General features: G+C 40.0%; 1 protein-coding gene across 4 annotated transcripts in view; it reads left to right on the top strand.

The window, feature by feature from the left end:
• OSBPL11 (oxysterol binding protein like 11) overlaps positions 1–22,926 on the top strand; it is a 107,375-nt gene that overhangs the window by 76,758 nt on the left and 7,691 nt on the right. For 2 of the 4 annotated variants that reach the window (XR_016393004.1, XR_016393005.1), the window contains exons 12-13: positions 16,568–16,721; positions 21,249–22,435. Coding sequence is in view for 2 of the 4 variants with exons in the window: in XM_089910621.1 (XP_089766747.1) it covers positions 16,568–16,721; positions 21,249–21,314 (220 nt within the window). In the remaining 2 variants the exon portion in view is untranslated. Of the gene's footprint in view, positions 1–16,567; positions 16,722–21,248; positions 22,509–22,926 lie in introns of those variants that run through there. The other 2 variants (XM_089910621.1, XM_022567820.2) reach the window with 1 other exon arrangement.

The following is a 22,926-nucleotide window of genomic DNA, read 5'->3' as shown; positions in this document are numbered from 1 at the left end:
AATGTCCCATGTGCCTTGGGGCCAAAAAACCAAAACATAAAACAGAAGCAATATTGTAACAAATTCAATAAAGACTTCAAAAATGGTCCACATAAAAAAAAAACTTCATATTGTTTTCCATAGTTGCAGCACCAGTTTACATTCCCACCAACAGTATAAGAGGGTTCCCTTTTCTCTACACCCTCTCCAACATTTATTATTTGTAGACTTTTTGATGATGGCCATTCTGACCGGTGTGAGGTGATACCTCATTGTAGTTTTGATTTTCATTTCTCTAATAATTAGTGATGTAGAGCATCTTTTCATGTCCCTATTGGCCATCTGTTTGTCTTTGGAGAAATGTCTGTTTAGGTCTTCATCAAAGATACTGGCCTGGCTTGTAATTTTCTTTTTTGTTATTTTTGTCTGGTTTTGGTATCAGGGTGATGGTGGCTTCATAGAATGACTGGGACTGTTCCCTCCTCTTCCATCTTTTGGAAGAGTTTGAGAAGGATCAGTATAAGTTCTTCTTTGTATGTTTGGTGGAATTTCCCAGTGAAGCCATCTGGCCCTGGACTTTCGTTTGCTGGGATTTTTTTAAAAAATTACAGACTCTATTTTACTTCTAGTGATTGCTGTGTTCAAATTATCTGTTTCTCGATTCAGTTTTGGTGGGCTGAATGTTTTTAGAAATTTGTCTGATACTGCTGAACTGAATGAATAAGCATTTTCAGAACTCTAATGGAAAACTGATGAATTCATAAAAGTGCTAACAAAAGATCAAGATGAAAAAAAATTAATTACATGGGACTGAGTGAACTGATGAGGATGATTATAATTTTTGTGACTTTCTGTTTGAATAAAAAAAAAAAGAAACTTGTCTGTTTTTTCTAGGTTGTCCAATTTGTTGGCATATAATTATTTATGGTATTCTCTTATGGTTTTTTTTATTTCTGTGGTATCAGTTGTTATTTCTCCTCTTTCATTTCTTATTTTGTTTATTTGGGTCCTCTCTCTTTTCTTCTTGGTGAGCCCGGCCAGAGGATTGTCGATTTTGTTTGCCCTTTCAAAGACCCAGCTCTTGGTTTTATTGATTTTTCTCTATTGTTTTTTTAATCTCTATTTTATTTATTTCTGCTCTGACCTTTATTATTTCCTTCCTTCTGCTGATTTTAGGTTTTGTTTGTTCTTTTTCTAATTCTTTTAGATAGTAGGTTAGGTTATTTATTTGAGATTTTTCTTGTTTTTTGAGGAAGGCCTCTATTACTGTGAACTTACCTCTAAGAACTGCTTTTGCTGCGTCCCATAGATTTTGTATGGTTGAGTTTTTATTGTCATTTGTCTCAAGGTGTTTTTAAATTTCCTCTCTGATTTCATCTTTGACCCATTGGTTTCATTTTTCTTTTTCTCTTTTATTGGAGTAAAATTGCTTTACAATGTTGTTAGTTTCTGCTGTACAATGAAGTGAATCAGCTATATGTACACCTATATCCCCTCCCTCTTGGACCTCCGTCCCCCGCTTCCTCCACATCTAGGTCATCACAGAGCACCGAGCTGAGCTCCCTGTGCTTTACAGCAGGTTCCCACTAGCTAGCTATTTTGCACATGGTAGTGTATTTATGTCAAACCTAATCTCCCAGTTCATCCTACCCTCCCCTTCCCCCACTGTGTCCACATGTCCATTCTCTACAGCTCCGTCTCTATTCCTGCCCTAAAAATAGGTTCATCTGTACCATTTTTCTAGATTCCACATATATGTGTTAATATACAACATTTGTTTTTCTTTCTGGCTTACTTCACTCTCTATGACAGACTCTTTGTCCACCCACATCTCTACAAATGACCCAATTTCATTCCTCTTTATGGCTGAGTAATACTCTACTGTATATATGTAGCACATCTTCTTTATCCATTCATCTACTGTTGGACATTTAGGTTGTTTCCATGTCCTGGTTATTGTAAATAGTGCTGCAGTTAACATTGGGGTACATGTGTCCCTTTGAATTATGGTTTTCTATGGGTATATGTCCAGTAGTGGGATTGCTGGGTCATATGGTAGTTCTATTTTTAGTTTTTTAAGGAACGTCCATACTGTTCTCCATAATGGCTGTATCAATTTATAATCCCACCAACAGTGCAGAATGGTTCACTTTCCTCCACACCCTCTCCAGCATTTATTGTTTGTAGATTTTTTAAAAAGAAATTTATTTATTTATTTTTGGCTGCGTTTGGTCTTCGTTGCTGCATGCGGGCTTTCTCTAGTTGCGGTGAGCAAGGGCTACTCTTTGTTGCAGTGTGCGGGCTTCTCATTGCAGTGACTTCTCTTGTTGCGGAGCATGGGCTCTAGGTGCGCGGGCTTCAGTAGTTGTGACATTTTCACTCAGTGGTTTTGGCTTGTGGGCTCTAGAGCTCAGGTGCAGTAGTTGTGGTGCACAGGCTTGATTGCTCCACAGCATGTGGGATATTCCCGGACCAGGGATCGAACCCATGTCCCCTGCATTGGCAAGCAGATTTTTAACCACTGCTCCACCAGGGAAGTCCTGTTTGTAAATTTTTTTCTTGATGGGCATTCTGACCAGTGTGAGGTGATACCTCGTTGTAGTTTTGATTTACAGTTCTCTAATAATTAGTGATGCTGAGCATCTTTCCATGTGCTTCTTAGCCATCTGTATTTCTTCTTTGGTGAAATGTCTATTTAGGTCTTCTGCCCATTTTTTAATTGGGTTGTTTGTTATTTTGATATTGTGCTCCATGAGCTGTTTGTATATTTTGGAGATTAATCCTTTGTCAATTGCTTTATTTGCAAATATTTTCTCCCACTCTGAGGGCTGTCTTTTCATCTTGTTTATGGTTTCCTTTGCCCTGCAAAAGCTTTTAAGTTTAATTAGATCCCATTTGTTTATTTTTGGTTTTATTTTCATTAGGAGGTGGGTCAAAAAAGATCTTGCTGTGGTTTATGTCAATGAGTAGTTTTCCTCTAAGAGTTTTATAGTGTCCAGTCTTACATTTAGGTTTTTAATCCATTTGGAGTTTATTTTTGTGTGTGGTGTTAGGTGGTGTTCTAATTTCATTCTTTTACATGTAGCTGCCCAGCTTGTCCAGCACCACTTTTTTTTTTTTGGCTGCGTTGGGGCTTCGTTTATGTGCATGGGCTTTATCTAGTTGTGGCAAGCAGGGCCTACTCTTCATTGCAGTGCACGGGCTTCTCATTGTGGTGGCTTGTCTTGTTGTGGAGCACGGGCTCTGGGCGCACGGGTTTCAGTAGGTGCAGCACACAGGCCCAGTACTTGTGGCTCGTGGGCTCTAGAACGCAGGCTCAGTAGTTGTGGCTCACGGGCTTAGTTGCTCCGTGACATGTGGGATCCTCCCGGACCAAGGCTCAAACCCATGTCCCCTGCATAGGCAGGCGGATTCTTAACTACTGTGCCACCAGGGAAGTCCCCCCAACATCACTTACTGAAGAGGCTGTCTTTTCTCCATTGTATGTTCTTGCCTCATTGCCATAAATTAGGTGACCATATGTGCATGGGTTTATCTCTGGGCTTTCTATCCTGTGCCATTGATCTATATTTCTGTTTTTGTGCCAATATCATATTGTCTTGATTACTGTAGCTTTGTAATATAGTTTGAAGTCAGGTAGCCTGATTCCTCCAGCTCCGTTTTTCTTTCTCAAAATTGCTTTGGCTATTTGGGGTCTTTTGTGTTTCCATACAAATTGTAAAGTTTTTTGTTCTAGTTCTGTGAAAAATGCCATTGGTAGTTTGATAGGGATTGCACTGAACCTGTAGTTTGCTTTGGGTAGTATAGTCATTTTCACAATATTGATTCTTCCAATCCAAGGACATGGTATATTTCTCCATCTGTTTATGTCACCTTTGATTTCTTTCATCAGTGTTTTATAGTTTCCTAAGTACAAGTCTTTTGCCTCCATAGGTAGGTTTATTCCTCAATATTTTATTCTTTTTGCAGTGGTAAATGGGATTGTTTCCTTAATTTCTCTTTCTGATTTTTCATTGTTAGTGTATAGGAATGCCAGAGATTTCTGTGCATTAATTTTGCATCCTGCAACCGTACCAAGTTCATTGATTAGTTCTAGTAGTTTTCTGGTGGCATCCTTAGGATTTTCTATGCATAGTATCATGTCATCTGCAAACAGTGACAGTTTTACTTCTTCTTTTCCAATTTGTATTCCTTTTATTTCTTTTTCTTCTCTGATTGCCGTGGCTAGGACTTCCAAAACTATGTTGAATAAGAGTTGTGAGAGTGGACATCCTTGTCCTGTTCCTGATCTTAGTGGAAATGGTTTTGGTTTTTCACCATTGAGTATGGTGTTTGCTGTGGGTTTGTCATATATGGCCCTTATTATGTTGAGGTAGGTTCCCTCTATGCCCATTTTCTGGAGAGTTTTTATCGTAAATTGGTGTTGACTTGTGTGAAAAGCTTTTTCTGCATCTATTGAGGTGATCATATGGTTTTTATTCCTTAATTTGTTAATATGGTGTTTCACATTGATTGATTTGTGTATACTGAAGAATCCTTGCATTCCTGGGATAAATCCCACTTGATCATGGTGTATGATCCTTTTAATGTGTTGTTGGATTCTGTTTGCTAGTATTTTGTTGAGAATTTTTGCATCTATGTTCATCAGTGATATTGGTCTGTAATTTTCTTTTTTTGTAATATCTTTGTCTGGTTTTGCTATGAGGGTGATGGTGGCTTCATAGAACGAATTTGGGAGTGTTCCTCCTTCTTCAGTTTTTTGGAAGAGCTTGAGAAGGATTGCTGTTAGCTCTTCTCTAAATGTTTGATAGAATTCGCCTGTGAAGCCATCTGGTCCTGGACTTTTGTTTGTTGGAAGATTTTTAATACAGTATCAATTTAATTACTTGTGATTGGTCTGTTTACATTTCTAATTCTTCCTGGTTCAGTCTTAGAAAATTGTACCTTTCTAAGAATTTGTCCATTTCTTCGTGGTTGTCCATTTTATTGGCATATAGTTGTTTGTAGTAGTCTCTTATAATCCTTTGTATTTCTGTGGTGTCTGTTGTGATTTCTCCTTTTTCCTTTCTAATTCTATCAATTTGCATCCACTCTCTTTTTTTCTTGATGAGTCTGGCTAAAGGTTTATCAATTTTGTTTATCTTCTCAAAGAACCAACTTTTAGTTGTATTGATCTTTGCTATTGTTTTCTTCATTTCTATTTCATTTATTTCTACTCTGATCTTTATGATATCATTCCTTCTACTGACTTTGGGTTTTCTTTGTCCTTCTTTCTCCAGTTGTTTTAGGTGTAAGGTTAGATTGTTTATTTGAGATTTTTCTTGCTTATTGAGATGAGATTGAATTGCTATAAACTTCCCTCTTAGAACTGCTTTTGCTGTGTTTCATAGGTTTTGGGTCGTCCTGTTTTCATTGTCATTTGTTTCTATGTATGTTTTAATTTCTTCTTTGATTTCTTCAGTGATCCCTTGGTTATGTAGTAGTACACTGTTTAGCCTCCATGTATTTGTGTTTTTTACAGTTTTTTTTCCTGTAATTGATTTCCAGTCTCATAGCATTGTGGTCAGAAAAGATGCTTGGAATGATTTCAGTTTTCTTAAATTTTCCAAGGCTTGAGTTATGACCCATGATGTGATCTAGCCTGGAGAATGTTCTGTGTGCACTTGAGAAGAAAGTGTATTCTGCCACTTTTAGGTGAAGTGTCCTATAAATATACATTAAATCTATCTGGTCTATTATGTCATTTAAAGCTTGTGTTTCCTTATTTATTTTCTGTTTGAATGATCTGTCCATTGGTGTAAGTGGGGTGTTAAAGTCACCTACTCTTATTGTGTTACTGTTGATTTCCCCTTTTATGGTTGTTAGCATTTGCCTTATGTATTGAGGTGCTCCTTTGTTGGGTGCATAAATATTATTTATAATATAAATATTTATTATTATAATTATATAATCTTCTTGGATTGATCCCTTGATCATTATGTAGTGTCCTTCCTTATCTCTTGTAGCTGTCTTTATTTTCAAGTCTATTTTATCTGATATGAGTATCGCTATTCCCCCTTTATTTTGATTTCCATTTGCATGGAATACCTTTTTCTATTCCTTCGCTTTCAGTCTGTATGTGTCCCTAGGTCTGAAGCGTGTCTATTGTAGACAGCATGTATATGGGTCTTGTTTTTATATCCATTTAGCCAGTCTGTGTCTTGGTTTGAGCGCTTAATCTTTTTACATTCAAGGTTATAATTGACATGTATGTTCCTATTGTCATTTTCTTAATTGTTTTGGGTTTGCTTTTATGGGTCTTTTTCTTCTCTTGTGTTTCTTGCCTAGAGAATTTCCTTTAACATTTGTTGTAAAGCTGTTTTGGTGGTGCTGAATTCTCTTAGCTTTTGCTTGTCTGAAAAGCTTTTGATTTCTCTGTTGAATCTGAATGAGATCCTTGCTGGGTAGAGTAATCTTGCTTGTATGTTTTTCTCTTTCATCAGTTTTTAGTTTTATTTATTTATTTGTTTGTTTGTTTGTTTGTTTGTCTATGGCTGAGTTGGGTCTTTGTTGCTCCGCGCGGGCTTTCTCTAGTTGCAGTGAGTAGGGGCTACTCTTCATTGCGGTGTGCAGGCTTCTCATTGTGGTGCCTTCTCTTGTTGTGGAGCATGGTCTCTAGGTGTGCAGGCTTCAGTAGTTGTGGCTTGCAGGCTCTAGAGCGCAAGCTTAGTAGTTGTGGCGCATGGGCTTAGTTGCACCACGGCATGTGGGATCTTCCTGGACCAGAGCTCAATCCTGTGTCCCTTGTATTGGCAGGCGGATTCTTAACCACTGTGCCACCAGGGAAGCCCCTCTTTCCTCACTTTAATTATATCCTGCCCCTCCCTTCTGGCCTGCAGAGTTTCTGCTGAAAAATCAGCTGATAACCTTATGGGGTTCCTTTGTATGTTATTTTTTGCTTTTCCCTTGCTGCTTTTAATATTTTTTCTTTGAATTTAATTTTTGTTAGTTTGATTAATATGTGACTTGGTGTGTTTCTCCTAGGGTTTATCCTGTATGGGACTCTCTGCGCTTCCTGAACTTGGGTGACTATTTCCTTTGCCATGTTAGGGAAGTTTTCCACTATAATCTCTTCAAATATTTTCTCAGACCCTTTCTTTATCTTTTCTTCTTCTGGGACCCCTATATTTCAAATGTTGGTGCGTTTAGTGTTGTCCCAGAGGTCTCTGAGATTGTCTTCAATTCTTTTCATTCTTTTTTCTTTTTTTCTGCTCCTCGGCAGTTATTTCCACCCTTCTGTCTTCCAGCTCACTTATTCATTCTTCTGCCTTAGTTATTCTGTTATTGTCTTCTTCTAGTGTATTTTTCATTTCAGTTATTGTGTTGTTCATTTCTGTTTGTTTGTTCTTTAGTTCTTCTAGATCTTTGTTAAACATTTCTTGTACTTTCTCAGTCTGTGCCTCCATTCTATTTCCGAGATCTGGATCATCTTTACTATCATTACTCTGAATTCTTTTTCAGGTAGGTTGCCTATTTCCTCTTCATTTATTTGGTCTTGTAGGTTTTTACCTTGCTCCTTCATCTGTGACATATTTTTTTGTTGTCTCTTTTCTTTTTTTGTTGTTGTTTTTGATGGGTGGGATTGTGTTCCTGTCTTACTGGTTGTTTGGTCTGAGGCTTCCAGCACTGGAGTTTGTATGCTGTTGGGTACAGCTGTGTCTTGGTGTCGAGATGAGGACCTCTGGGGGACCTCACTCCGATGCATATTCCCTGGGGTCTGAGGTTCTTTGTTATTCCAGTGGTTTGGACTCAGAGCTCCCACCACAGGAGCTCTGTCCCAACCCCCAGCTCATGAACCAAGATCCTGCAAGCCATGTGGGGTGCCAAAAAAAAAAAAAAGAAAAAGAAAAGAAAAAAACAGAAAAGAAAAAATGGAGCAGAACAATAACAAAGAGTAAAAAATAAAATTAGATTAGAAAACTAACAGATGTTAGAAAGAATAAAAAAATAAAAATACAGATGAAACAATGAACTGAATGTAAAAAAGAACCACAATAGTAAAAAAAAAAATAGAGGAGAAAAAAAAGCCTAAGAAGGCCTTGGCTGGGCGGGGGGTGGGGGGTGGGGGGGTGGGGCTTAGGCAGGGGTGGGGTTTAGGTGGTAGGTGGCACCTGTGCTTAGGAAAAGGCCCTGAGGGGATGGGGGTGGGGCTTAGGCGTGCCTCTGGCCTTGGAGGACAGAGGACCAGGTCTAGGGTCCCAGCAGGCTCACTGGGCCCAAGTGGGTGGGGGAAATGCTAGGCGTGTTTTCCCCGATCCTCCAATCCCAGTGGCCCCCTTCTCATTGGCATCTCTTCTTCTTCTCCCCCCTCCCTCCCTCCTATATCCCTGCGACCCACGCAGCCAGAGGGGACCCTGGAAGGCAGGGGACCAGACCCGGAAGCCCAACAGGCTTCCCAGGGCCAAGTGGGCAGGGAAACTCCCATGGCCCCTCCCCTAATCCCCTGGCCCCAGATGGTCCCCCACATCTGCCTCTCCTCTTCCCCCCTCCTCCCTCTCTCCTACGCCCCAGGACCCCCGCAGCCAGAAGGGGCCTTGGAGGGCAGAGGACCAGGCCTGGGAGCCCTGCAGGCTTCCCAGGGCCTGATTGGGCAGCATGCTAGGCATGCTCCCCTGACTGATCCTCCGAGCCCCCGAGTGTCCTTTCAGGAGTGGGAACCCCTCCACAATCCCAGCCACCCCTCAGGTGCCTGGTGCTGTCTAGACTCTACTGTTCCTCCCCCCTTACTCCTCCCCTCATCCTACCTGGTCACTCGGGTTCCTCCCGTGTCCTTGGGTGTTGAGGTCCCCCACCAGCATCTGCCAGGCACCCTAGTTGTGGGGAGATGCGAACTCTGCATCCTCCCCTGCCACCATCTTTGACCCTGCCCTGACTTACTGGTTTCTTAGTAGCATGTTATTTAATCTCCATGTAACCTCTTGTTTTTTCTCATTTCTCTTTCTGTGGTTGATTTCTAGTTTCATGATGTTGTGGTGAGAAAACATGCTTGAAATTATTTATTTATTTGCTTGTAAATTTATTTATTTATTTATTTTTTGGCTGCGTTGGATCTTCCTTGCTGCACGTGGGCTTTCTCTAGTTACGGCAAGCTGGGGCTACTCTTTGTTGCAGTGTGCAGGCTTCTCTTGTTGCACAGCACAGGCTCTAGGTGCATGGGCTTCAGTAGTTCTGGCCCATGGGCTCCGTAGTTGTGGCTCATGGGTTCTAGAGCGCAGGCTCAGTAGTTGTGGCACACAGGCTTAGTTGCTCTGCGGCATGTGGGATCTTCCCGGACCAGGGCTCGAACCCATGTCCTCTGCATTCGTAGGCAGATTCTTAACCACTGTGCCACAAGGGAAGTCCTTCAAATAATTTCTTTACTCAAATTTGTTGAGGTTTGTTTTGTTTCCTAGTATGTGGTCAATCCTAGAGAATGTTCCATGTGCACTTGAAAAGAATATGTATTCTGGGTTTTTTTGGATGAAAATATCAATTAAGTCTAACTGTTCTATTGTATCATTTAGGATCTCTGTTATGTTATTAATTTTCTGTCTGGAAGATCTGTCCACTGATGTGAGTGAGGTGTTAAAGTCTCCTACTATTATTGTATTCCCATCAGTTTCTCCCTTTATTTCTGTTAATATTTGTTTTTTGTATTTAGGTGCTCCTATATCACGTGCATATATGTTAACAAGTTTAATATCCTCTTCTTGTATTGATCATTTTACCATTATGTAGTGTCCTTCTTTTTGTTTTTTTATGGCCTTTGTTTTAAAGTCTTCTTTTTTTTAAAATAAATTTACTTATCTATTTATTTATTTTTGGTTGCATTGGGTCTCCGTTGCTGTGTGTGGGCTTTCTCTAGTTGTGGTGAGCAGGGGCTACTCTTCATTGTGGTGTGCAGGCTTCTCATTGTGGTGGCTTCTCTTGCTGTGGAGCATGGGCTCTAGGCACATGGGCTTCAGTAGTTGTGGCCCATGGGCTCAGTAGTTGTGGCTCGCAGGCTGTAGAGCGTAGGCTCAGTAGTTGTGGTTCACGGGCTTAGTTGCTCCGCGGCATGTGGGATCTTCCTGGACCAGGGCTTGAACCCATGTTCCCTGCATTGGCAGGCGGATTCTTAACCACTGCGCCACCAGGGAAGTCCGAGTCTTTTTTGTCTGAGTATTGCTCTCCCCGCTTTCTTGTCATTTCCATTTGCATGAATTATTTTTTCCATCCCCTCACTTTCAATCTATGTGTGTCCTTTGCCCTAAAGGGGGTCTCTTGTAGGCAGCATATTATAGGCTCTTGTTTTTTTATCCAATCTGCCACTCTGTCTTTTTTTTTTTCCCACTCTGTCCTTTTTTTAAAATTTTTCCTGCACTGTGCAGCCTGTGGGATATTAGTTCCCTAACCAGGGATTGAACCCGCACACTCTGCAGTGGGAGTTCGGAGTCTTAACCACTGGATCAACAGCAAAATCCGCATTGTGTCTTTTAATTGGAGCATTTAGTCCATTAACATTCAAGATAATTATTGATAGATATGTATTTATTGCCATTTTGAACCTTGTGTTCCAGTTGATGTTGTATTTCTTCTTTGTTCCTTTTTATTTTTGTGGTTTCGTGGTTTTCTTTTGTATTATGCTTGTGTTCTTTTTGGCTTTTGTGAATATATTGTATGTTTTTGATTTGTGGTTACCCTGGTTTTGAAGTATGTTAGCCTATTACTATATCTACTTGCTTTAGACTGGTAGTCATATAGGCCCAAACACAGTCCTTAAAAATAAAAAATCTGCATTTTCTTACTCTCCTCTCCCATATATTATGATTTTGATGTCCTCTTTTACATCTTCATGTTTATCCTTTTGCTGTTCATTGTAGTTATCATCGCTTTCCAAAAAAAAATCTTTTTAATCTGTGTACTGGCTTATTTAAGTGATTTACTTTCCAATTGTGATTTTCTCTTTACTGTAGATTCTTGCTGCTTTTCTATTTGGAGACGATCTGTCAATAGTTCTTTTAGGATAGGTTTAGTATTACTGTATTCTTTTTGTTTTTGATTGTCTAAGAAATTCTTTATCTCTCCTTCTATTCTAAATGATAATCTTTCTGGGTAGAGTATCCTAGGTTGCACCTTGTTCCCTTTCAAGACTTTGAATATATCTTGCTACTGTCTTCTGGCGCACAGTGTTTCTGTAAAGAAATCAGCTGATAGCCTTATGGAGGTTCCCTTGTTAATTAACTGTTTGTTTTTCTCTTGCTGCCTTTAGAATCCTCTCTTTAACTTTTCCCATTTTAATTATAATATGTCTTGGTGTAGGTCTGATTGGGTTCATCTTGTTTGGGACCCTCTGTGCTTCCTGTACCTCAACAACTGTTTCCTTCTTTAGATTAGGGAAGTTTTCAGCCATAATTTCTTTTTTTTTCTTTTTTTTTTTTTTTGCTGTACGCAGGCCTCTCACTGTTGTGGCCTCTCCCGTTGCGGAGCACAGGCTCTGGACGCGCAGGCTTAGCGGCCATGGCTCACGGGCCCAGCCGCTCCACAGCATGTGGGATCTTCCCAGATCGGGGCACGAACCCACATCCCCTGCATCGGCAGGCAGACTCTCAACCACTGCGCCAACAGGGAAGTCCCATAATTTCTTCAAGTACATTTTTGATCCCCTTTTCTCTTTCTTCTCCTTCTGGGATCCTTATTACACGTAGACTGGCATGATTTATATTATCCCTTAGGTCTCGTATATTGCTTTCATTTTTTTTTTTAATTTGTCTTTCTGTCTGCTGTTCTGATTGGGTGATTTCCATTATTCTACCCTCCAGATCACTTATTCGTTCTTCTGAGTTATCCAGTTTGCTATTTATTGCCTTTAAGCTCAGCTTTTGTCTTGGCAAATGAGTTTTCTAATTTTTTTTTGAGTTTTCTAATTTTAATTGGTACCTCTTTAATAGTTTCTAGTTCCTTTTTACAGTAATCTGCACTTCTATCTATAGCCTTTCTTAATTCCTTCAGTATTTTCATTCTCTCCTTTTTGAACTCAGAATCGGGTATACTGGAGATGTCGGTCATCTTTAGGGGAATTCCCTTGATCTTTTAATTGAGAGTGGTTCCTCTGCTTCTTCATTTTACTTGTATTTCTCTGACTGTGAGTTTAGAAGAAACAGTTAATCAACTGTGGTCTTGAAGGGCTGTTTTTCTGTGGGAGTGTCCTGGTGTAGCCTCTGTGAGTCTAATATTTTTGGGATAAGGGCTGTCTTTAGTATGTATGACTGCCACATCTTTCCTCAGCGTGTGTTGGCTGTTTCCCATTGATGGGGTGTGTGATTGTTGTGGTGACCAGAGCCTGCAATGGATGTTGAGCAGGGTCTCCTCTTTGTCACAGCCCTGTTGGGGGCAGGGCCTGCTCCCCAATAGGTGGAGCAGACACCCCCAGATCTGTTTCTGATCTGTGGTATGAGGTAGGAAGGACTGGAGCGCGTCCTCTGGGAGAGGAGCCACTGAGTATTCCTCCGTTGGAGCTGTCCCCTAGGAAGTGAGCTCTGTGGTGTTGCCTGTCACCCATTGTGCAGGCTCACAGAGTACACTGTTTTTGGCACTGCCCTCAAGCCCTGCCTCAACCATGGGAATTCAGGCAGTCGGCCATCCAGGCCAGTCGGTCCCTCAGGCTCTGTGCTCACAAAGCCACTAGCACAGATCCATTGGTGCAGAACTGCTGAAGTCAGGCACCAGCACTGCCATAGTCGCACACCTAGACCCACCATGGGAGCTACTGAGTCAGCCCAGATCCCTGGCCCCACCCCTGGTGTGTACCTGCAGAGCCTGCAGCTGCTGTCACCAGACCCACCCTGGCCATGGATGCACCAGTAATCTTCTCAGATGTCTCACAGGCACTGAGTTTACAAAGCCACCCATAGCACGTAAATCTGCAGATCGCACAGCTGCTGGGACGCTCAGATCTCAGCCCTGCTTCTGAAGTCATGCAGTCCCTGGGGATTGGCTCGGATTTCAGCCCCACCTCCTTGTGTGGTTATGTGCTCCCAGAACTCATAGAGGCAGATCCATCCTGCTGTGAGCACACTGAGGATGAGGCTGCTATGACAGGCCCCACCCCTTCCTTTGCAAGCATATGTTAACAATGGGGCTTCAGTGGCAGACCCAGGCTCTTTCCTCTGCACACCCCTGGTTGTGGCTTGGGCCTCACTCCTGCCCCTTCATGCTGTCTCTGTGTAGCCATCCCCAATCTGCTCCCCCAGTCTGTCCTCTGAAGCCTGAGTTTCAGCACCCAGCCCCTGCACACACCAGCAGACATGCGTCTTGGGCTAGGGAGTGCATGGAGTTGGCCAGGACCTTCTGTGCAGGTCTCTCTCTGTTCTGCATGCCACAAGCTGGCTACTGCACTCTCCTTCAAGCCTCTGAAACTCTCTTTCCATCCCGGCTGATCTCCCTGCCAGTGAAGAAGTTTCCCAGGGTGAGGGAACATTTCCTCTTTCACAACTCCCTCCCAGGGGCACAGGTCTTGTCCTGATTCCTTTTTTTTTTTTTCTTCTTTCGTCCTGCCCAGTTACTTAGTGATCTTTTTTTTTTTAATTTTTAAATTTAATTTTATTTTTTTATACAGCAGGTTCTTATTAGTCATCAGTTTTATACACATCAGTGTATACATGTCAATCCCAACTACTTAGTGATCTTTTTTTGCAGCTTTGGTTGTATGAGATCTCTGCCAGCATTCAGCAGGTATTTTGTGAGAATTTTTCCACATATAGGTGTATTTTTGATGTCTTTGTCGGGGGGGGTGACCTCCATGTCCTTCTATTCTGCCATCTTGATCTGGCCTCTACCTTTTGAACTTTTTGATATGTGTTTTCTGATTTCCCTTGTGGGTTTTTCTTTCTCTTTTTTTTTTTTTGGACTTGAACTTATTTAGTAATGTGTTTAATTTCCAAATATTTGGAGCTTTTCCAGATACCTTCTCAGGATTCATTTCTAATTTAATTTCATTTTGGTAAAAGAATGTGCTTTGTGTGGTTTTAATCCTTTAAATTTATTGAGATTTGTTTTATAGCACTGAATGCATTCTATCTTGGTAAATGTTTTGTGTGTACTCGACAGGAATGTGTATTCTGTTGATGTTAGGTGAGACTATTCTGTAAATGTCAATTAGATCAAGTGGATTAATCGTATTTTTCTAGTCCTCTGTATCTTTACTGATTTTCTGTGCACTCTATCAGTTGAGAAGAGGTATTGAGATCAGTTACTGAAATTACCAATTTTAATGGAATATTTCTCTTTATAGTTCGATAAGTTTTTGTGTCATGTTATTTGGACCTCTGTTGTTTGGGCCATACACATTTAAGATTATATGTCCTTTTCTCAGGAATGGTAACACAGTTGTTGGAAACATCCTCAAGCTTCCTGGTAAATAGGAACCACACTCTGTTTCTCCAGAATGCTGACCCTGAAAAGATTGCACATCCTCTTGCTGCATTGCCCCCAGCCCTTGGCCATTACGAGATGATCCTCCATCCGTGGTCATAGTTCTTGCTTTGAATTCTACTTTAATATTAAAATTGCCACTTAAAAATATTATTGAGATATATTTTACATATCATAAAATTCACCTGTTTTAAGTGTACAATTCAGTGATTTTGGTAGCTTTCCTTAGTGGTACAGTTTTTACCGTTAATTAGTTTTAGAATCCTTTGATCCTCCTATAAGATCCTTCATGCCCATTGATAGTTAATCCCTGTTCCTGCCCCCAGTCCCAGGGAACCTACTTTCTATCTCTATAATTTTACTTTGTCTGGACATTTCAGATAAATGGAATCATACAGTATGTGATCTCTTATGCCTAGCTTTTTTCACTTAGCACGTTTTTGAGGTTCATTCATGGTACAACATGTATCAATATTTCATTCCTTTTTATTACTGAATAGTACTCCATTATGTGATACTACATTTTGTCTATATCCCTTCACCAACTGATGGACATTTGCAGTATTGGACTATGATGATTAATACTGCAGTGAACATTCTTGTGCAGATCTTTGTGTGGACATGTTTTCACTTCTCTTGGGTAAATATCTACGAGTGGAATTCCTGGTTGGTGGTAGTTTTATGTCTAACTTTTCAAGAAAGTGCCAAACTATTTTCAAAACTGGCTGCACCATTTTACATTCCTGCCAGAAACCTATGAAGGTTCCAGTTCTCTTCATCTTCATCAACATTTGTTATTGCCTGTCTTATTTAGTATGCCCATTCTAGCTGGTGTGATATAGTATCTCATTGTGATTTTAATTTGCATTTCCCTAATGGCTAATGATGTTGAGCATGTTTTTATGTTCTAATTAGCCATTTGTATATCTTCTTTGTTAAAATGTTTGCTTATAAATTTCACCCATTTTTTAAATTGAATTGTTTGTTGTCTTATTGTGTTATAGGAGTTCTTTGTAAATTCTGGACACAGATCCTTTATTGGGTATGTGTTTCGTAAATATTATCTCCTGGTCTCTTGCTCATCTTTTCATTTTCTTAATGGTGTTTATTTCAGTAATCAGTTTTTATTTGATGAGGTGAGATTATCAGTGTTTTTTTATCTTCTAAGTTTTATTGTGAGGTGAGAGCCTAAAGTCACCTTTTTGCATGTGGATATCCAGCTGTCCCAGCACCATTTGTTGAACAGACTATACTTTCCCCAGAGAATTGTCTTGGCAGATTTCTTTGGCTTGGAGTTTGTTGAGCTCCCCCCGCCCTGCCCCCATGCTGTGCCTGCAAGCTCTCTAACTCGTCAGTTGGAGCACTCATAGGACCCCCTCATTTGTTTGCCTGCTCTCAGGAGTCACTGTCCTCTGCTGCCTTTTGTCCGACATCTGAAAACCATTGTTTCATTATATTTTGTCTGGTTCTATAGTTGATTAAAAGCAGGAGGGTAAATCTGGTGCCCATTATTTAATCACGTCCAGAAGCACAAGTGGTCTCTTCTATTTCAGCTTTTTAAAAATTTATTTCTCGGGCTTCCCTGGTGGCGCAGTGGTTGGTAATCTGCCTGCCAATGCAGGGGACACAGGTTTGAGCCCTGGTCTGGGAAGATCCCACATGCCGCGGAACCACTAAGCCCATGAGCCACAACTACTGAGCCTGCGCGTCTGGAGCCTGTGCTCCGCAACGGGAGAGGCCGCGACAGTGAGAGCCCCGCTCACTGCGATTAAGAGTGGCCCCCGCTCGCCGCAACTGGAGAAAGCCCTCGCACAGAAACGAAGACCCAGCACGGCCAAAAATAAATAAATAAATTTATTTTAAAAAAATTTATTTCTCCTTTTGCTTATTGTTTCCTAAGTTTCTTAAAAATAAAAATCTTGGTTATATAACTTGGGAAAATATAAATTACTTTTAATTTAAAAAGAAGCAGAAGCAGCAGCATCTTGGACATTAACATCAGCAACATAGTGTCAGCATTCTTGTAACTCATAGGCATGAAATTCTAGATCTGATTCAGGAAATGTAATTTATTAAAATTACTGTTAATTTTGAGGGTATCAGTTCTGTTTAATTATCTTTTTTGAAGAATGTAAAATGTGTGGTTTTCGGATTTCAGGCGATTGTGGAGAAATGTGACAGACTCTCTGAGGGAATCTGATATTGATAAGGCCACAGAGCATAAACGTACCCTGGAAGAACGCCAGAGGACTGAAGAAAGGCATCGTACTGAAACAGGCACACCTTGGAAAACCAAATATTTTATTAAAGAGGTACATGTCCTACGTGTCTTCAGACTAAAACTCATTATCTACTTAGTGAGAACTTTAGCTTAGTAGGCTTTCTTGAATTATCACTTATATAGCTTTATTTCTGAAAATAGTCCAGCTTAACCATGAGCTTTTCAGTTTGTCAAAGTAGAATAGTTTACCAGCAGTTCAGATGAAATAGATTTGGGGATTTAGATTGGCCACAAAATACCGACATTAATCTTTAATCTCAATAACAGAATATGCAATTGACAATTTGTTGCCTTTTGTACCACAGTGAAACTCTTTGTTCACTTCCAGAGACCACATTTTAAGGATGCATGAAAAACTTAAATGGCTACACAGAGGATAGTGAGAAGTGACTAGAATCTTTGCATTGTTTAAGTAAAAAAGAGTGATGTGGGGGGTACTTAGGCTGGAAAACAGATCATTGGAGCCATTCATTATAACTTTCTTCAAATATAGGTTAGGCTTATCATGTAGAAGTTTCTTATCAGCTCCAATAGCAGACTTGAGCTAGGCCCAGACTACCAGGAAGCATTTTGAGCTTAACATAAGAAGGAATGTATAACAATAAAAAATATTTGGGTTCGTGTCCCGGTCCGGGAATATCCCACATGCCACAGAGCGGCTAGGCCCGTGAGCCATGGCCGCTGAGCCTGCGCGTCCGGAGCCTGTGCTCTGCAACAGAAGAGCCACAACAGTGAGAGGCCTGCGTACTGCAAAAAAAATAAATAAATAAAACAATAAAAATTTTTTAAAAATCCAATAATGACAAGTGTACATTTTATAGTAATGTGTTCCCCATCGCTAGACTCATGTAAGAGACCATGGCTTATGTAGAAGTGTTTAATTCACTAGTTTTGCAGGTAAGACAAAATGATTACTAAAAGTCTTTTCTAAATTTAAAGGTTTTGTTTTATTTTGTTTATTAATTTCTGGTAGAACTCAGAGTAAGGTGAATAATGGACCAGAGCTGATGCCAAGAAAAGTTTTCTTGTCCATAGCCAAGTCTAAGGAAACTCATTGAATTTTAATATTGGTCTGTCAGGAAGAATCTAGAAAAACAGTTTGTGAATTTTGCATAGTTATTACCCTTAAAAGCCCACAGTTTATTGTAGTAGTTTCATTGCTTTAATTTTTCTCATCTTTGGGTATGAAATATAAATGCCAACTGTTTTCTTTCTTCCTTCCTTCCTTCCCTCCCTCCCTCCCTCCCTCCTTTCTTTCTTTCTTTCTTTCATTTTGGCTGCATTGGGTCTTCGTTGCTGCTTGCGGGCTTTCTCTAGTTGTAGTGAGCGGGGGCTACTCTTTGTTGTGGTGCATGGGCTTCTCATTGCGATGGCTTCTCTTGTTGTGGAGCATGGGCTCTAGGCGCACGGGCTTCAGTAGTTGTGGCACATGGGCTCAGTAGTTGTGGCTCACAGGCTCTGGAGCACAGGCTCAGTAGTTGTGGCGCACGGGTTTAGTTGCTCCGCAGCATGTGGGATCTTCCCGGACCACGGCTTAAACACGTATCGCCTGCATTGGCAGGTGGATTTTTAACCACTGCACCACCAGGGAAGTCCCCCAAATGTTTACATGGATAGGAATTCAAGGAAAAGTACTTTACATCTCTTCATTTTTATATGAAAAGATAAACCTTTGTAACTACTATGCAAAATTATAGTCTTGTAACCTTAGATTTTTTTTCATTTCAAGCTCATTAAGATAGCATACCAGAAGCAGATTCTAAAGAGGAGAATTTTTCTAAGGGAAGGCTTCTATAAATCATTAAAAATGAACTCTAGGGGCTGAGAGCAAGAAGCTGTAATGGGTAAAAGATGCAACCGATTTTAAAAGATAGGCCTCCTGGTTCTTGCAACTAACATGACATGTAAACATGCTACTTGTCATGTATTCTTTATTTGACAGATATTATTAAGAACCTACCACTTAGTCCCTTTATTATACTTTGTGATGTTGGATAGACAGATGTAGAAAGTGATAGCAAGATAGGGCAGTTGTCTAATAAAGTAGTGAATTTCTTTCTGCCTAGATAGTCTTCACTAACTGCCTGATGAAACAGTAGATTGGAGATGCTGGCTCAGGTTTGGGCCTTTTTAGTTGGTAAGATGTAAGATGGCTTTCTAAATGGTGTGCCATGACACAGTGGTACAATGATAGATGGGTTAGATTTGTGTCATATACTGATTGCCTAAGCCCATGGGGCCGTCACGTCACATCCTGTGTGTGACAGGACCGTGGACTGTGCTGTAAGAAGCACTACAGAGTAGAGGTGAGGCTGATGAGGATGGTAGTTAGCTGACACTGGTACCACGAAGTTCATAACAACTTTGGCGCTATTGCTATCAGGTATGGCTCTTTGCTAAGAAGAATCATACGTTATTGAAAAGTCAATTTTGTCTCCCCTGTGGTCCTAAACACAGTGCTGGGCACTTAGTAGATATTTCATACATATTGTTATGAGTGACAAGAGCTTTTCCACTTGTTTCGTACTTTCATTATTGCTGTCAAACCAACAGACCAGTTTGGAGTTGGCTTTAGTTAGATGGAGGAGTAGAGTCACTTGATACAAAAAGAGGAGGTAGAGTAACCTGAGAAAGTATAGGTGAACTTAAAGTGTTTCTAGTATCATTTGATAATACCTACCTTCTTTTCCTGACCATTTCTCATTGACGTTTAATTTATTAGATCTTCCATTTCCTCCCTTTTGCGATTATCCATCAGGATAATTGGTCCATCAGGATCTATTGGTCATATCCTCTTGAGTGGATGTTTAAAATTGCTTAAGATGTATATAAATGCAAGCAGGAAGGCTTTTGCAGAATAGTGGACCACACTGGAGTCAGATGTGCTAAGCTCGAACGTCAGTCATACCTTGGATAGTTTATTTACCACTTCTAACTTCGGTTTCCTCATCTGTAAAATGTAGGTAATTATATAGAAGGTGCACTGAAAAGAACTCTGCCCCTTCCTGGGTGAAGTTGGACAACTCATTTCACTTCTCGGAGCCTCAGTTTCTTCATCTGTGAAGTGAGATGGTCAGGTGGCACGTCTTAACTTCTAAACCTAGCATTCTGTAATGTGGTTAGGAGACATCTTTTGTGTTTTGTGATAATTATCAACCAGGTGATTTAATTTAAACATAATGGTTTCTGTTGTTAAAGAGAAATTATTCTGACACTTATTAAAAATGAAAAGGAAGACTTTATTCAAGAATATTGCAGTAGAGGAAAAAGGTTGAATTCAACTCTGAATGTGTTGATAAGTGGGAATTTATAGCCAATGGGCAGGATGAGGGAGTAGATGGAAGATTACTAAGAGGAACGTGGTCAGGTGTCAAGGATGGTGGGTCGGGGGAGGCACATGATTAGATCAAAAGTGTGAGGAGAAGAGTTTCATTGGATATCAAAGATGAGAGAATTCTTGATAAACTAGTTCATCAGGATTTTGTTTTGCTGAAACTGAGTTTAGCAGGCCTAGGATGAGGCTTAGTCAAGAAGAGAGACAGAGGAGTCTAACTTTTAAAGTTTGGTCAAGGAGAGAGTCCTCGTCACTATGACCCACGTAATTGCTGGGTGTAAGCCATTTTTGGAGTAAGGTAGGGTAAATATATATTTTTAAATATTTTTTTGAAGATTTTTTTTTTGATGTGGACCATTTTTAAAGTCTTTATTGAATTTGTTACAATATTGCTTCTGTTTTATGTTTTGGTTTTTTGGCCATGAAGCATGTGGGATCTTAGCTCCCTGACCAGGGATTGAACCCACACCCCCTACATTGGAAGGTGAAGTCTTAACCACTGGACCACCAGGGAAGTCCCTAAAAAAATTTTTTTAATGCAAATAAATTGAGGGCGATATAGGGGTTACGGACAGAGGTTCAAATCTGACTTCCTTCACCTAGTCACATAAACACTGAACTACAGTCTTAGCTACTGTGACCTCAGCTCTGCCAAGCTCTCACCCCAGTATGCTGCTTCATGCATTTGCTGCAGCACTTTTTTCCTCACTCGGTCTTCTCCTGTCTTTCTTTCACTCTTTGACTAACTTTATCTCCTTTTGGTATCCTTCTATTCACAGGAACCAGGGAAAACTAATAGGGTAGAGTCAGAGAAGAACTAGGAAACAATACTCAGATCCTAGAGGCGCCAGCTGAGATGCAGAGAACAGTTCGTACCTTGGTGACCATTCCCTATGCTCCACCTGCTGCCTGTCACTCCATCAGTGGGGCTCAATCTGCAGCCTCTTGGCAAAATTGGCAGAATTGCTACAAATGACTTCTGCAAAGTAAAATATTCGTGGAGCACAAACTAGGTCTTCCCAGACCGGAACTTCTCACCTAATCCTAGCTAAACCACACATATTTTTTGGTGTCTTAAGCACCGAGGCTTTTTCTTCACAAACTCTTGTTTTTAAATGTGAGAACAGAATTCCATTTCAATGAAGGCATTGCATCTAGTTTTGGTTACTGATTCTGAAAATAATAAAGGAATGGTTCTTTAATTTATTTTTCTACTTGTTTCAGGGAGATGCCTGGGTTTATCACAAACCCCTTTGGAAAATAGTTCCAACAGTACAACCCGCAGAGTGACACACACTGTCTAAGACTCGACCAAATGAACTTCTCTATTTACCTTAAACTCTCTCAGAATGGAGTCATTGCACTGAGTGACCTGCTTCCTGATTGCACAGACTGAAACTAACTACACACGAATGTACCAATTAGGGCACCATAGAACTGCAGCAAGACCAAAGTGTTGAAGAAGCACGATGGACCTCTCACCAAGCCGTTCATGTAATGTGAGCAATATCATCTGAAGCCCTTTCACCTGAATTATTAGATGATTAATCTTTTATCCAGTTCCTGCTCCAAAAGCTAAGTTTGAATCCCCTCTTTTTGCATGGGGGCAGCAGATAAACACAACAGTGAGAACTCAGTGATTTTGATTTCTTTGTAGTGAAAATTGAAGTCTCTTTCAGAGTTTGTGCTTTGCTTTCTGTCAGTAACTGAAGTATTCACTACTCTTACAACAAATCAAGAGGAGGAAGAAGATGACCCAGAAGTGGCTTCAGCCATTGTGCCTGAAATCAGTGTTAAAAAAAAAAGTCAACCAGGTTGTCATAACAAGGCATTCTGTTCCTTCAAAGAGACTGTGTGCCTGTGTCTGAGGAACTTATCCATTATCCACCTCTGTTAGAACTCTCTTTTAAAAAGTATATTTATAAATTGATTAGAATTATAACCATGGAGAATTTTTTCTTCTGAGCATTTTAATATACTTGAAAACAACATTGACTTGAAAAATTTCAGAGCATTTTTCAATACCTAGTTTTATTAAATATTATACTTGAGAGACAGTTTTTTAAATGTGGTCATGTCAGTATGATGAGATTTTGGCCCTTCTCAAGAACTGAGGCATTAAAGAACAAGCAAATATTAAAAAATAAGACTTACTGTTTTCCTTACCTTTTTTTCACTTGTAGGTTAATATCCAATATTACGTGCTATCCCTCTGGATAAGTATGCTTTATCTTACCTCTGTTCACTCAAAATTTAAAACAACTATTCATATTTGTCAGTAATTCAGAAGTTATATATGTGACTAAGTGCATGTATGGTATGTTTTGTTTTTTCAAGGAAACGCAAATGCTGAAGAAACAGTATGAAATAAAAAGGTATCAGGAAAAAAGATATCAGGAAGTTATATTCAGGTACAGTCTTTTTTTTTAATAAGTATTTTATTGAGGTTGAAGAATTGCTGGCAATTAAAAGAATAGTGCTAATTATGGCTTTCGTCATTCATTCAAGTATTTATTTAGCACCTACTTATGGTGCTCAACACTTGTTACTTCAAGCTACCTTAATTTTCCAAGAGTGGTGCCTTACTCTGTTTCTTCTGATGTGGTCTTCCAATCAGTGTGTGTAACATACACCTGTTATTCATCAGCCATTGTGAGTGGCTGTATCTGTTGCATCATCGTAAGAAGCTTAAGCTTTGTGCTCTGATAAATTGTGTTTTATTGAAGGGGGCTAATAGGATGAAAACAGCAAAATAATAATTTTTTTCAACAAATTGTAAATTATAAGAAGATAATTGGTTAATGTACAACCATTTTAATGATTCCCTTGTTCATTTTTGCTGTGAAATGCACTGAAAAAATCTCAAAATGAGTTATATTTCATGTGTTGGGAAGATTAAAAA

This window comes from Delphinapterus leucas, chromosome 4 (genome assembly GCF_059928025.1).
Source record: "Delphinapterus leucas isolate spDelLeu-1000000601 "Yukka" chromosome 4, BTC_Dleu_Yukka2, whole genome shotgun sequence".
Lineage (NCBI taxonomy): Eukaryota > Metazoa > Chordata > Mammalia > Artiodactyla > Monodontidae > Delphinapterus > Delphinapterus leucas.
Note: the sequence above shows the minus strand (reverse complement) of the source record. Positions and strands in the feature narration are given on the sequence as shown.